Raw genomic sequence first — 12,650 nt, 5'->3', positions numbered from 1 at the left:
TTTAGGAAAACATGTCACATATGATTTATGGAAACCCCAGTGAGAAAGCTTCTTGAATAATTTGCTCTAGAAAGTTTCCAATATGTTTAGAGTTTGTAGCTTTCTCTGAAGGGTTTATTCCATTAGGGATACACTTAGTCTTTAGTAGTTTGGAGCCTATATATAATGTAACATTTATACCACTTAACTGTATAAACTTTTAACATCACGAGGGGTTGTAACCAATGACCAGCAGTGTAAACAATTTTTGCAAAAACAACAAAAACCTTTTCAAAAGATACTGGTGAATTATTAAAACGATTCAGCAACCTAAAAACGGACCGTTTTGCAGTTTTACTGTTATGTAGCAATTGCATTCATTACAGTTTTCTTGAACCGATTTAAATTTGTGGTCGTTAAAAAATTCCCATGACAGTATCCCTTTTATTTTTTTTCCAAAAACCGCATCAGTTAATAGTGCTGCTCCAGCAGAATTCTGCACTGAAATCTGTTTCTCAAAAAAACAAACCGATTTTTTTTATATTCAATGTTGAAATCTGACATGGGGCTAGACATATTGTCAGTTTCCCAGCTGCCCCCAGTCATGTGACTTGTGCTCTGATAAACTTCAGTCACTCTTTACTGCTGTACTGCAAGTTGGAGTGATATTACAATGGGAAGGTAACCAGATAGCAGCTCCCTAACACAAGATAACAGCTCCCTGGTAGATCTAAATACAGCACTCAATAGTAAAATCGAGGTCCCACTAAGACACATTCAGTTACATTGAGTAAGAGAAACAACAGCCTGCCAGAAAGCAGTTCCATCCTAAAGTGCTGGCTCTTTCTGAAAGCACATGACCAGGCAAAATGACATGAGATGCACCTACACAACAATATTACAACAAAAAAAAAAATACACTTGCTGGTTCAAAAACGAAATTTTATATCATAGAGTGAATTATTTGCAGTGTAAATTGAGAAATAAAAACTACATCATAAAAATCATGACAGAATCCCTTTAAACATCCTTTTTTTTATAGCTCAGATGATTCAGAATTTTTGCTCATTTCTGTTTTTAGGATCATTAAATCTATTTCATATGAAAAAATGTCTCTTATTATAAATGTCTATAGTGTGACTGTGTGGCTTCTCTGTTTACTGAATCTTGTCTTCAAAAGTTATAATTGATCAGTTATAAAAGCTACACATTTATAAGGTTTTTCAATTTTTTAATGTTCCAGTAGCACTGTATTCAAATGATCACATTGCACAAATCTAGGAAATCATTCTACCATTTATTTATTTTTCTTATTATCGGACGCCACACCTGAATTCATTGTGAGTTTTAACCTCTTTATTCTCATTCCATGCAGGTCTGACAGCAGTGGGAGGACTGGCCCTCATGGGAGGAGGTTACCTGCCCACCAACACACATGAGCTGCTGGCTGTCCTCGCTGCATTTGTGTCTTCCATTAACATTGCAGGTACAATTAAAGAGTTGCTTTCATACATTTAAGAGTAGGTTTAACATTAAAGGGGTTGTTCACCTTCCAAACACTTTTTCAGTTGAGTTGTTTTCAGATTGTTCTTCAGAAATAGACTTTTTTTCAATTGCTTTCCATTTTAAATTTTTTACCGTTTTCCCAAAATCTACGTTTAAAGGAAAATTATACCCCCCTGAACAATGTAGGTCTCTATATAAATATATTACATAAAACAGCTCATATGTAAAACCCTGCTTCATGTAAATAAACCATTTTCATAATAATACTTTTAGTAGTATGTGCCATTGGGTAATCCTAAATAGAAAATTGCCATTTTAAAAAATAAGGGACGCCCCCTGGGACCATATGATTCACAACAATGCTTGTTAGGTCACATGAGCCAATTAACAGACAGAGTTGTGTCTTTTGCTTCCATACTTCTTCCTGTTACAGTTAGAGCTGCAGTATTTCTGGTCAGGTGATCTCTGAGGCAGCACACAGACCATCACAAAATGGTGGTTCAAGGCAAGAGATGTAAAAGGGAAAGATTTACTTAAATATATATTCCAGTTTGGTAAGATTTAATATGCCACTTAAATTGATATAATCTGTTCCTTAAATATTCATTTTGGGGGTAAAGTTTTCCTTAAAAAGTCTAAGGTTCCTGTCTCTGGTGTTTGTCTGGTAGCTCAGTAATTCAGGAAGAAGTGTGGAAGCAAAAGGCTGAACTTTGTGTATTAATTGGCTCATGTGACCTAACATGTATGGGATTTTTGTGCGCTCTGTGAATCCTACGATCCCATGGGGGGTGGCCCTTAGTTTCTAAAATGGCAGTTTTCTATTTATGAGTACTCAATGACACATACTACTAAAAAAGTGTATTATTATAAAAAAATTTATTTCCATGAAGCAAGGTTTTAAATATGAGCTGTGTTATTAAATATATTTTTATAGGGACCTATATTGTTCGGCTGGGGGGTATAATTTTCCTGTAATTGACAGAACCAATTAAAGGGGTGGTTCTCCTTTGAGTTAACTTTTACTATGTTATAGAATGGACAATTCTAAGCAAAAAGCCCGGATTTGTGACGAGGCCACATAGGCCCGGGCTGCAAAAAATTAGGGGCGGCATGCCATCCAGCTTCTTTCTGGGAAGCACAGCTCTCCAGCCCTCCTTTCCAGGCACACATGCGAGCTGGCAGGGAGGGGGTATGTGGGCGGGCACAAAATCTGGCGCTGCTAAACGACTTTTCAACTGGTCTTCAACATTTATTTTTTTAACATTTTAATTATTTGCCTTTTTCTTCTGACTCTTTTCGGCTTTCAAATGGGGGTCACCGACCCATCTAAAAAATGGCTCTGTAAAGCTGCAAATGTATTATTATTGCTACTTTTTTTTACTCATCTTTCTATTCAGGCCTCTCCTATTCATATTCCAAATAAATGCATGTTTGCTAGGGTAATTTGGACCCTAGCAACCAGTCTGCTGAAATTGCAAACTGGAGTGCTGCTGATTAAAAAGCTAAATAACTCAATCCAACAAATAATAAAAAAATAAAAACCAATTGCAAATTGTCTCAGAATATCACTCTACATCATACTAAAAGTTAACTCAAAGGTGAACAACCCCTTAAATCCAACAGAACCTGCTGTAGCCCTGAAGAAAAAGCTTTGAACCTTCCTGGTAAAATAACTCTCATATTGTTTAGACCCACTGTAAGAACACAAGCTTTATATTTATACTAACTTTATTCATATGTTTCCTTCCTCGTGCGAAATCTAAATATGCCTAATGAAATATAGGAGGTGAAACTATTCAGACGGCACAGAGCTGTTCAGATTAGGAATTAGTGAGATGCGGGTGTGCTCAAATCATACAAGAATTAGAAAAAAAAAAAAAAAAAGAATGAAAGATGTTGCTGGCATCCGCATAAAAATTCCTAACTAATCAATCCAACATGAAAGCGATGTGAGGTTAATTATGCCAGAGATTGTCCTTGCCAAAATATTGCTTACCCCTTACTCACTGTCTTTGTGTAAGTAATTCTTTAAATGGTTGTCACAAGCAGAGCCAAGTTGATATATTCTGCAAATCGAAAGCAGAAGTGTGTAAGAAGCAAGGCCCTTGGCTGCCCGGCTGCTTTTAGCAGTGCTCTGCTGTAGACCAAAATGGATTTAGGTGTAAGCCAAGGACATGTAAGACGATTAGGTGATCAAAATGATAATGCCAGTATTTACTGCCACCGGAACTGTGTGAGGGCCTGGGATTCAGAAGAAAAGATATACATATGAAATGATTGTTTTGCTTAAAAAATATAAAGCTCACGAATGTCGTCCAGATAGGGAAACTACTATGCCCTGTTTCTGCAGCCCTCATCCCCACAGCCCTGGGGCTGTGCAGAAAATCTCCTCTTGCGGTTTTCTAACAGTCCAGAAAAAGTTTATCTGGAAACCCATTATGCAGAAAGCTCTGAATTCCAGAAAGGCTTTCTCCCATAGACTCTACCCTACCCTATGTACCCTAACCTTTACTTTGTAAACTCTAATTTGTAGGGCCCTCTTTTGTACTCTGTAACCCTTGTTTGTTATCCACCATTTATTCCCTGTTTGTTATAACTAAGGTAAAGCACTGCCTATCTTGTCGGCGCTATATAAATAAATAAATGATGATGATGGTAGACTCTTCTGTTTAGATAACCTGCAATATGCTACAAAAGCAACTGCTGAATCATAAAACCGGTATGGGACCTGTCATCTGGAAACCTGTTATCCAGAAAGCTCCGAATTACAGGAAGGCCATCTCCCATAGACTCCATTATCATTATCTAAATAATCCACATTTTCAAAAATGATTTTTCTCTGTAATAATAAAACAGTAGCTTGTACTTGATCCTAATTAAGCTATAATTAATCTTTATTGGAAGCAAAACCAGCCCATTGGATTTATTAACGTTTACATGATTTTCTAGTAGATGTAAAGCATAAGGATCCAAATTACGGAAAGATCCCTTTTCATGAAAACACCATGTCCCGAGCATCTGGATAATAGGACCCATGACTGTATATACAAACATACATTAGGGATGCACCGAATCCACTATTTTTGATTCGGTCAAACGCCCCAATCCTTCACGAAAGATTTGGTCCGAATCCTAATTTGCATATGCAAATTAGGGGTGGGAAGGGGAAAACATTTTTACTTCCTTGTTTTGTGACAAAAAGTCATGCAATTTCTCTCCCCATCCCCTAATTTTTATATGCAAATTAGAATTCAGATTAGGTTTCGGCAAGGCAGAAGGATTCGGCCAAATTCGAATCCTCCTGAAAAAGCCCAAACCCTGAACGAAATCCTGGATTCGGTGCATCCCTAATAAACATACATACAAAGAGCAGAAAATCTTCCTCCAAAATCCCCTATGGATATATTTACCTAGATGCTCAGCACGCTGCTACCATATTGTGGAGTATATGGGCTAAATAATGACATAGAGCCGTGGTTTTCAGGGTATGTATTCTGAAATTCATTAGCCACTGCTTTTGTAGGTCCGGCCCACTGGGATGCACAGACCCCCCCCCCTTCTTTTAAAAGAGCAAAAACTGATTTTTATTGAGATTATTTCTTTAGCTGCCTAGTGGACTCGTGCTTAGAATCCATTTATGTCTGGCCTTGTTAACAAAGGTGTAAAATAGATTGGTTTCGACCCATGGTAGGATTTTCTCCAATAGTAACCTGACCAGCATCTTAATGTCGCCACTAGCAAAATGACGTTCTGGCTAAAGCATGTGTTAACTGATTAATATACTGCAGATGCAGAAACATATGCTGTAAAGACATTCACGCAGGCCAGCCTCCCAACACTGAGGGGGGAATTGCTCCTTTTTGGGGTTTTATGAAAGGCACTAAAATACTGTCTTGTCTTGGGAAAAGCTTGTGACTAGCCCTTCTAGTGAGAACCGCTGCTTAAAGGGGCAGTTCAACATGCAATAAATAAGGCTTGTCCTGAACATACTTTTTGCCTTTTAAAGGAGTAGGAAAGGCTTGCAGCACTTGGGGGTGCCAAATGTAAGCCACCCCCAAGTGATTGTATTGACTTACCTGAAACCCCTGTCAGGTGCTCCTATTAGCAGAAAACTGCACCGGCCCGGGGTTATTCCAGTGAGCACCACGGAGCGATGCTGCAAGCCTTTTCTATTTCCTTTAACTTCTTGAGCGAATCAATGAAATTGAAGCTACTTCATGTTGGGTTCTTGCGAGGCACATAATTAGCAAAGAGCAGATCATTTGAATAATGGGCTTTCATTAATCTGTAACCCTGAAAATAAATAGAAGTTGGACTGCAAAACCAATATATTAAAAGTACAATTTATTATGTAATCACAGTGAACAAATTATGAATAAATAATTCTAAAATCAATAATAAATACAATCCAGGTGGGCAATCACTTTTCCTGTGGAGAAAAATCAATTGACTGTTCCTTGGTGTTGGTATATGCTTCTAATTTAAAAAAAAAAAAGGATGGTTGTGAGTTGTAGTTCAACAAAACAGAAAAGTTATTTCCCAGAAGTTAGAACCAGGGGTGCTTTGCCAATGAGGCAAGTTGAGGCTGTCGTCTCAGGCGACAGCGCCCCACTAGGTACCAGGGGCGGCAAAAATGGCGCTCTTGGTACTTAAAGAGCTGAATTTCCTGTTTTAAAACCGTAAATCCGGCTCTTCTAGCGCAGAGAGTGCAGTTAGGCTCTCTGTGCTAGTGTACTGGCCCTCTCTGCTGCCCGTGTGGACCCCCCTTGACCCCCTCAGGCGGAAAAAGGTAAGCGCACGGGGGAGGGGGGACGGCAGCAACTGCTGCTGCCTCAGGCGGCGGAGGGGCTAGGATCGCCCGTTGTTAGAGCTGGGATTTTGAAGCAGTGGAGTGTGCAGAGTATTTAATTAGATATAGCAAACAGGCCAGCCGGTAGATGGCTGAATTTAGAGAGCAGATTATAAAAAGGGGTATATTGGCGGGGTCCCGAACTCCCTCCTGCTTGCCAGCTGCACAGGCCCCCCAAAAATAAGTTGAAACAGTCTCACCAGATACACCGTTCTGGAATTTCTCAAGGGCAGAGCTTTAACTTTTGGGAAATAACTTTTCTATCTTGTTAAACTACAACTCACAACCATCCTTTTTTTTTTAATTAGAAGCATATACCAACACCAAGGAACAGTCAATTGATTTTTCTCCACAGGAAAAGTGATTGCCCGCCTGGATTGTATTTATTATTGATTTTAGAATTATTTATTCATAATTTATTAACTGTGTTTTTGTGATTACATAATAAATTGTACTTTTAATATATTGGTTTTGCAGTCCACCTTCTATTTATTTTCGTGATTGGTTTTTATCCCCAATAGGACCTTGGGGATTGAAGGTGCGCAGTCTCTACCAATATAATACCCTTCCCCCATCCGTCACAGGAATTTCTTTGTATAATCTGTAATCCAAAGCATTCTCAAAGGGTCAAGGCAGGGGGTTGTTTAGACAGAGCTCACTATCTCTATTTAAAAAGTAAGAAATATGCATTTTTAAAGTAAAAGTATAGGCAGAATGTATTTTCAGCAAGATCCAGTAGTGGATTACCAAAAGGGCAATTTGCTTATAGTTCTATGGGAGACCCAGTGTTGTTAAAAGGGGTGAACGGCCAGGGCCAATGCTTACAATCTACCGCTTATAAGTAAAGCAAAAACCACAGGTTGTGCATGTAATCCCTGTGTATACACATAGAATAAAAAAAGCATTTAGACTACAGCCATTTTAAATGCAAAAATGTAACTTAAAAATGACTAACTTTGCCTAGAAACAGAGGGCCTTGCCATCTGATCTGATCCTGTATTCTTGCTTTTTTTTTCTTCTCCTTTTGCAGGAGGTTTCCTGGTTACACAGAGAATGCTGGACATGTTCAAACGTCCAACTGACCCTCCAGAGTATAACTATCTCTACCTGCTCCCAGGAGGAGGCTTTGTTGGTGGATATGCAGCTGCCCTCCATAGTGGATATGACATTGAACAGGTGAACTCAATCATTTATGTTATCATTGACTGTGCTTTTAGTTTTCATCATAAAGGCTCCTGAAATGGAAAATTATTTTGTAAAAGAAACCCACATGCTATGGGGTTATTTTAAGAGTTTTTTTTCTTTATGATTAAAGGAAAACGATACCCCCAAAATTAACACAGGGATCCTGTCATGGGAAAACAAGGTTTTTTTCAAAACGCATCAGTTAATAGTGCTACTCCAGCAGAATTCTGCACTGAAATCCATTTCTCAAAAGAGCAAACAGATTTTTTTATATTCAATTTTGAAATCTGACATGGGGCTAGACATATTGTCAGTTTCCCAGCTGCCCCCAGTCATGTGACTTGTGCCTGCACTTTAGGAGAGAAATGATTTCTGGCAGGCTGCTGTATTTCCTTCTCAATGTAACTGAATGTGTCTCAGTGGGACATGGCTTTTTACTATTGAGTGTTGTTCTTAGATCTACCAGGCAGCTGTTATCTTGTGTTAGGGAGCTGCTATCTGGTTACCTTCCCATTGTTCTTTTGTTTGGCTGCTGGGGGAAAAGGGAGGGGGAGATATCACTCCAACTTGCATTACAGCAGTAAAGAGTGATTGGAGTTTATCAGAGCACAAGTCACATGACTTGGGGGCAGCTGGGAAATTGACAAAATGTCTAGCCCCATGTCAGATTTCAAAATTGAATATAAAAAAATATGTTTGCTCTTTTGAGAAATGGATTTCAGTGCAGAATTCTGCTGGAGCAGCACTATTAACTGATTCATTTTGAAAAATTTTTTTTTCCCCAAAACAGTATCCCTTTAAGCAACAGAGAGTTTACATCATATTAAGTGGCATATTAAAGAATCTTGCCAAACTGGTCTATATATTTAAGTAAAGCTTGCCCTTCTACATCTCTTGCCTTGAGCCACCATTTCACGACGGTCTGTGTGCTGTCTCAGAGATCACCTGACCAAAAATATAATCTCATTTCACAAAAAAAGGTTTCAGAAATGATTACCTACTGATTAAGGTAATTTTAAAGAACTTGTTCATCTTTAAATTAACTTTTAATATGATATAGAGAATGATATTCTGAGACAATTTGCAATTGGTTTGATTTGTTATTATTTGTGTTTTTTGAGGGTTTTTTTTTAGCTGTGTATTCAGCAGCCCAACAGTTTGCAATCACAGTAATCTGGTTGCTAGAGTCCAAATTACCCTAGAAACCATGCACCGATTTAAATACAAGACTGGAATATGAATAGGAGGGGGCCTGAATAGAAAGATGAGTAATAAAAAGTAGCGATAACAATAAATTTGTAGCCTTACAGAGCATTTTTTCTTAAAGGAGAAGGAAAGGTTAAAACTAAGTAAACCTTATCAGAAAGGTCCATCTAAATATACCAGTAAAACCCCAAAGTAATGCTGCTCTGAGTCCCCTGTCAAAAGAAAAACTGCATTTCTTTCCTTCTATTGTGTACTCATGGGCTTCTGTATCAGACTTCCTGTTTTCAGTTTAAACCTCATTGCCCTGGGCGTGAGCATGCTCAGTTTGCTCCTCTTCCCCCGCCCCCTCCCTTCTCTTCTGTAATCTGAGCCCAGAGCAGGGAGAGACTCAGGCAGGAAGTGATGTCACACCATGTTAATACTGCAGCTCCTATCCTAAACAAACAGAGTTTCTAGAGCTGTTTACTCAGGTATGGTAAAACATTCTACAGAATAAATATAGCATTCTAGCTTGCACTATTGCAGCAAATCTATTGGCAATAAAATGCCTCCGTAGCTTTCCTTCTCCTTTAAGATGGGGTCAATGACCCCCATTTGAAAGCTGGAAAGGATGAGAATAAAAAGGCAAATCACTCAAAAAGGATAACCTATAAGCAGTGAAGACCAATTGCAAAGTTGCTAGGAATTGGACATTCTGTAACATACTAAAAGTTACCTCAAAGGTGAACCACCCAGAGGCTGTCTGCACCTCTGTCTGGCAGTAAAGTGCCTGATGGGGATCTTTGGCTAGGGTGGCTTGGATGCTCAGGGAATTGGTATTTAACATGCCGAGCCAACCCATTTACATCAGTCCTGTTGCAAGCCTTTTGCTTTTGAAAGTAGATAATGGGTGATTTATTACAGAACCCGAATTTCACTGTCTCTCTGGACTTACTTGTCTGAGACACTTCTAAGGAGAGAAGCCAACAGTTCCTTGCAATGATTATTTGACTTCAGATTAAGAAAAGTTTCAAATTTCCTTTTTATTTGTTGACCCCAGAGCAACTTGTATGCTTCAGATGATAGTCCACGAGTGAGTTCATTCCTTGTAAAAGGCATGTTTATTGTCAGACGTTCCTCTGAGTTTTCCCCAATAGTGTTAGCACGTTTGTTTTAAAATGTTGATATCTAATAGCCCGAGCCGCTCATGTTCTAGGCAGTATGCTTGCTTGTTATGGTCTCCTATCTAAATCAATGATCGCTCTGCACAATTGTAGCCAATATCGGGTTTCTCAAATGTTCCTTTGCAGTTGGTTTGAGACCCTCAGAGAGATGCGTCAGCAGTTTTTGTTATACAGTCATATAATGAAACTCTATATTTAACTTTTATCTCCCCGTGACTGCCTTTAGCCTAAATTACATGACCCAGTGTTATTATTTTATATAGAAGCCAAGCACAGCTCTGTGTTGCTTACACATAACATTATACAAGTTCTTGTTCCCTGTTGTGTGTGGTTTTTCTTCATTGTCTTTATTGGGCATGATGTATATTCTCTGTGCTGAGGCAGCAGGATCCTATACCGGTGGGCTCATCTTCCTGCCAGAGAAAATAGACATTGGTACAAGAGCTAGGGTTATTTATCAGAGATAGCCAAGCTCAAATCCTTGCAACTTTTGTGCAATTTGCCTTGTCTCTGATAATTCTGTTCATTCATGGGCCTCAAAGGTGCCTTTCCAAATATGAGCTGCAAGGGCAGAGGGGTTTTAGGGGCTTATACTAAAGTTCTGCGCAGAAACAATTTTTGAAACGCGACCCGGACCTGCAACCCGCATTCCTACCCTTTTCAGAACTTCTACCCAACCCGCAAGTGCCTTATCCGCAAATCGATCCGCAACCTGCTGACCATCAAGAAGCAGGAAGTGCCAGTCATTGTGTAACCGAATCATGGAGCACCAGGCATCATTAGGGTCATATTAAAAAGTCCAATTTTATTGATAATGCATCATAAAACCATATTAGGCAACAGTGTAAATCAGCCCCACGCTAGACGCGTTTTGTGGCCTCACGCCACTTCCTCAGAAGCACAGAGCCCCGCCTCTCACAACCCTCTAAATAGATGCAACCCGCACCTGTCTAAAAACATTAACCCATTACAACTCCTATTTCAAGCACCAGTCGTGAATTGGAAGTGACATCATTGGATGTAAGCGTGAAATTGTCAGAAAAAAGTTATAAAACCTACGTAAACTCGCTATTGCGAAGACCCGTAACCCGTAGAACCGTGTCTATACCGCACCCGAAAGTTCTACCCGCAACCTGCATGTTACCCGCTTTTTGAGGGTAACCCACGGTTACCCAACCAGCTGCCTATACAGTTATGAACAGTTATGTCCCATGTGCCCCCCCCCTTCAAGTCGCTGACTAACTCAGAGTTAGAGAGCTGAAAAGCAGGAAGTAGTGTTCTGGCTATTATGTTACACACCCAGTCTCTCCAGCCTTTATACATTACATTTTTGCCTAACTAACTATATTAGAAACATTTTTTATTTTGCACAGCCTATCTATTTACCCAGTTTTTATTTTTATACCAAACAATTCCTTTAATTACCTGTTACCGTTTTTCTCTGCAGATGGTTTACCTTGGTTCAGGCCTGTGCTGTGTTGGAGCCCTTGCTGGCCTATCAACTCAAGGCACTGCCCGTCTAGGTAATTCCCTAGGTATGATGGGAGTGGCCGGAGGAATCGCAGCCACCTTGGGTGCTCTTAAACCAAGTCCAGAATTACTAGCACAGATGTCCGGAGCAATGGCACTTGGTGGCACTATAGGTAAGAACAAAGCATGAGTTTAATGCTGCCCATCTTCTGGTAGTTCTGCTAAAATTCTGCCTTACGTAATAAATTTTGTCTTCGTTTTTTGGGATAATCCAATTGTCTGTCTTGTCTAGATTGCTGCTTTGATGTGAAGGAGAGTTATTTTAGAAGGAACAAGCTTTTCCATGCAATTGCAGCACGCCCGCCTTGCTCTGAGGCATGTTGCTGACCTGTTGCAGGGACGAGAGTTGGAATTTCAAGCCTATTGATGGCATGATCCCTCAGCAATCCTTTTATCTTCAAACAGCAGCCAGTCAAGAATGCTTAACCCTGCCAGTCAGTTTGTGCAAGAGAGAACAATGCTCGCAACTCTTTCGAGGGGTCAGTTGGGGCCAAATTGGCAGCTGATGTCAGCCCTTGAATGGCCACCTTAAAGGATAAGTAAACCTTAAAGATAAGTGAATATAAAATTAATGAAGCATTTTTGTAATGTACATTCGTTATTCTTTTTTTTTTTTTGACATTCCAAGACATCAAAGGATACATGTACTGTTAACATGAATGCATTTTGTTACAGCTCCACCTGCTGGTCATGTTCTTACCAGTCTGACCACTATGTAGTCAAGGAAGTTGTCAGGAGAAAGAAAGAGGCTGTTCTGATGTTCTTCTGCTTAGGAAAGATTTGAGAAAGGTTTCTATTTTTCCTAAGCAGAAGAACATCAGAGCAGCCTCTTAGTTAAAATTACTTAAGCTTTATCAGAAAGGTCTATATAAATACACCAGTAAACTTTCAAAGTAATGCTGCTCTGAGTCCTCTGTCAAAAGAAATGCCAAATTTCTTTCCACACACATGGGCTTCTGTATCAGACTTCCTGTTTTCATCTTAAACCTCCAGGGCTAGGTCTTGAGCATGCTCAGTTTGCTCCCTCCTTGTCTCCCTGCTGTAATCTGAGCTCAGAGCTATGAGTGAGTAGGGAGAGACTCGGACAGGAAGTGATGTCACACAAACCTAATATGGCAGCTGCTACCCTAAACAAACATAGAGAGCTTCTAGAGCTGTTTACTCAGGTATTCTACAGAATAAATATAGTGTTATTGCTTGCACTGTTGTGGCTAATCTATTGCCAATAATCT

At 39.5% G+C, this 12,650-nt stretch overlaps 1 protein-coding gene across 1 annotated transcript in view; it reads left to right on the top strand.

The window, feature by feature from the left end:
* The window catches only part of nnt.L (nicotinamide nucleotide transhydrogenase L homeolog), an 83,027-nt gene that overhangs the window by 36,419 nt on the left and 33,958 nt on the right, over positions 1-12,650 (top strand). The window contains 3 exon segments of the mRNA NM_001094235.1: positions 1,355-1,465; positions 7,365-7,510; positions 11,336-11,531. Of these exon segments, the coding sequence (NP_001087704.1) occupies positions 1,355-1,465; positions 7,365-7,510; positions 11,336-11,531 (453 nt within the window).

Source organism: Xenopus laevis, chromosome 1L, assembly GCF_017654675.1.
Source record: "Xenopus laevis strain J_2021 chromosome 1L, Xenopus_laevis_v10.1, whole genome shotgun sequence".
In the NCBI taxonomy this organism is placed as follows: domain Eukaryota; kingdom Metazoa; phylum Chordata; class Amphibia; order Anura; family Pipidae; genus Xenopus; species Xenopus laevis.
Note: the sequence above shows the minus strand (reverse complement) of the source record. Positions and strands in the feature narration are given on the sequence as shown.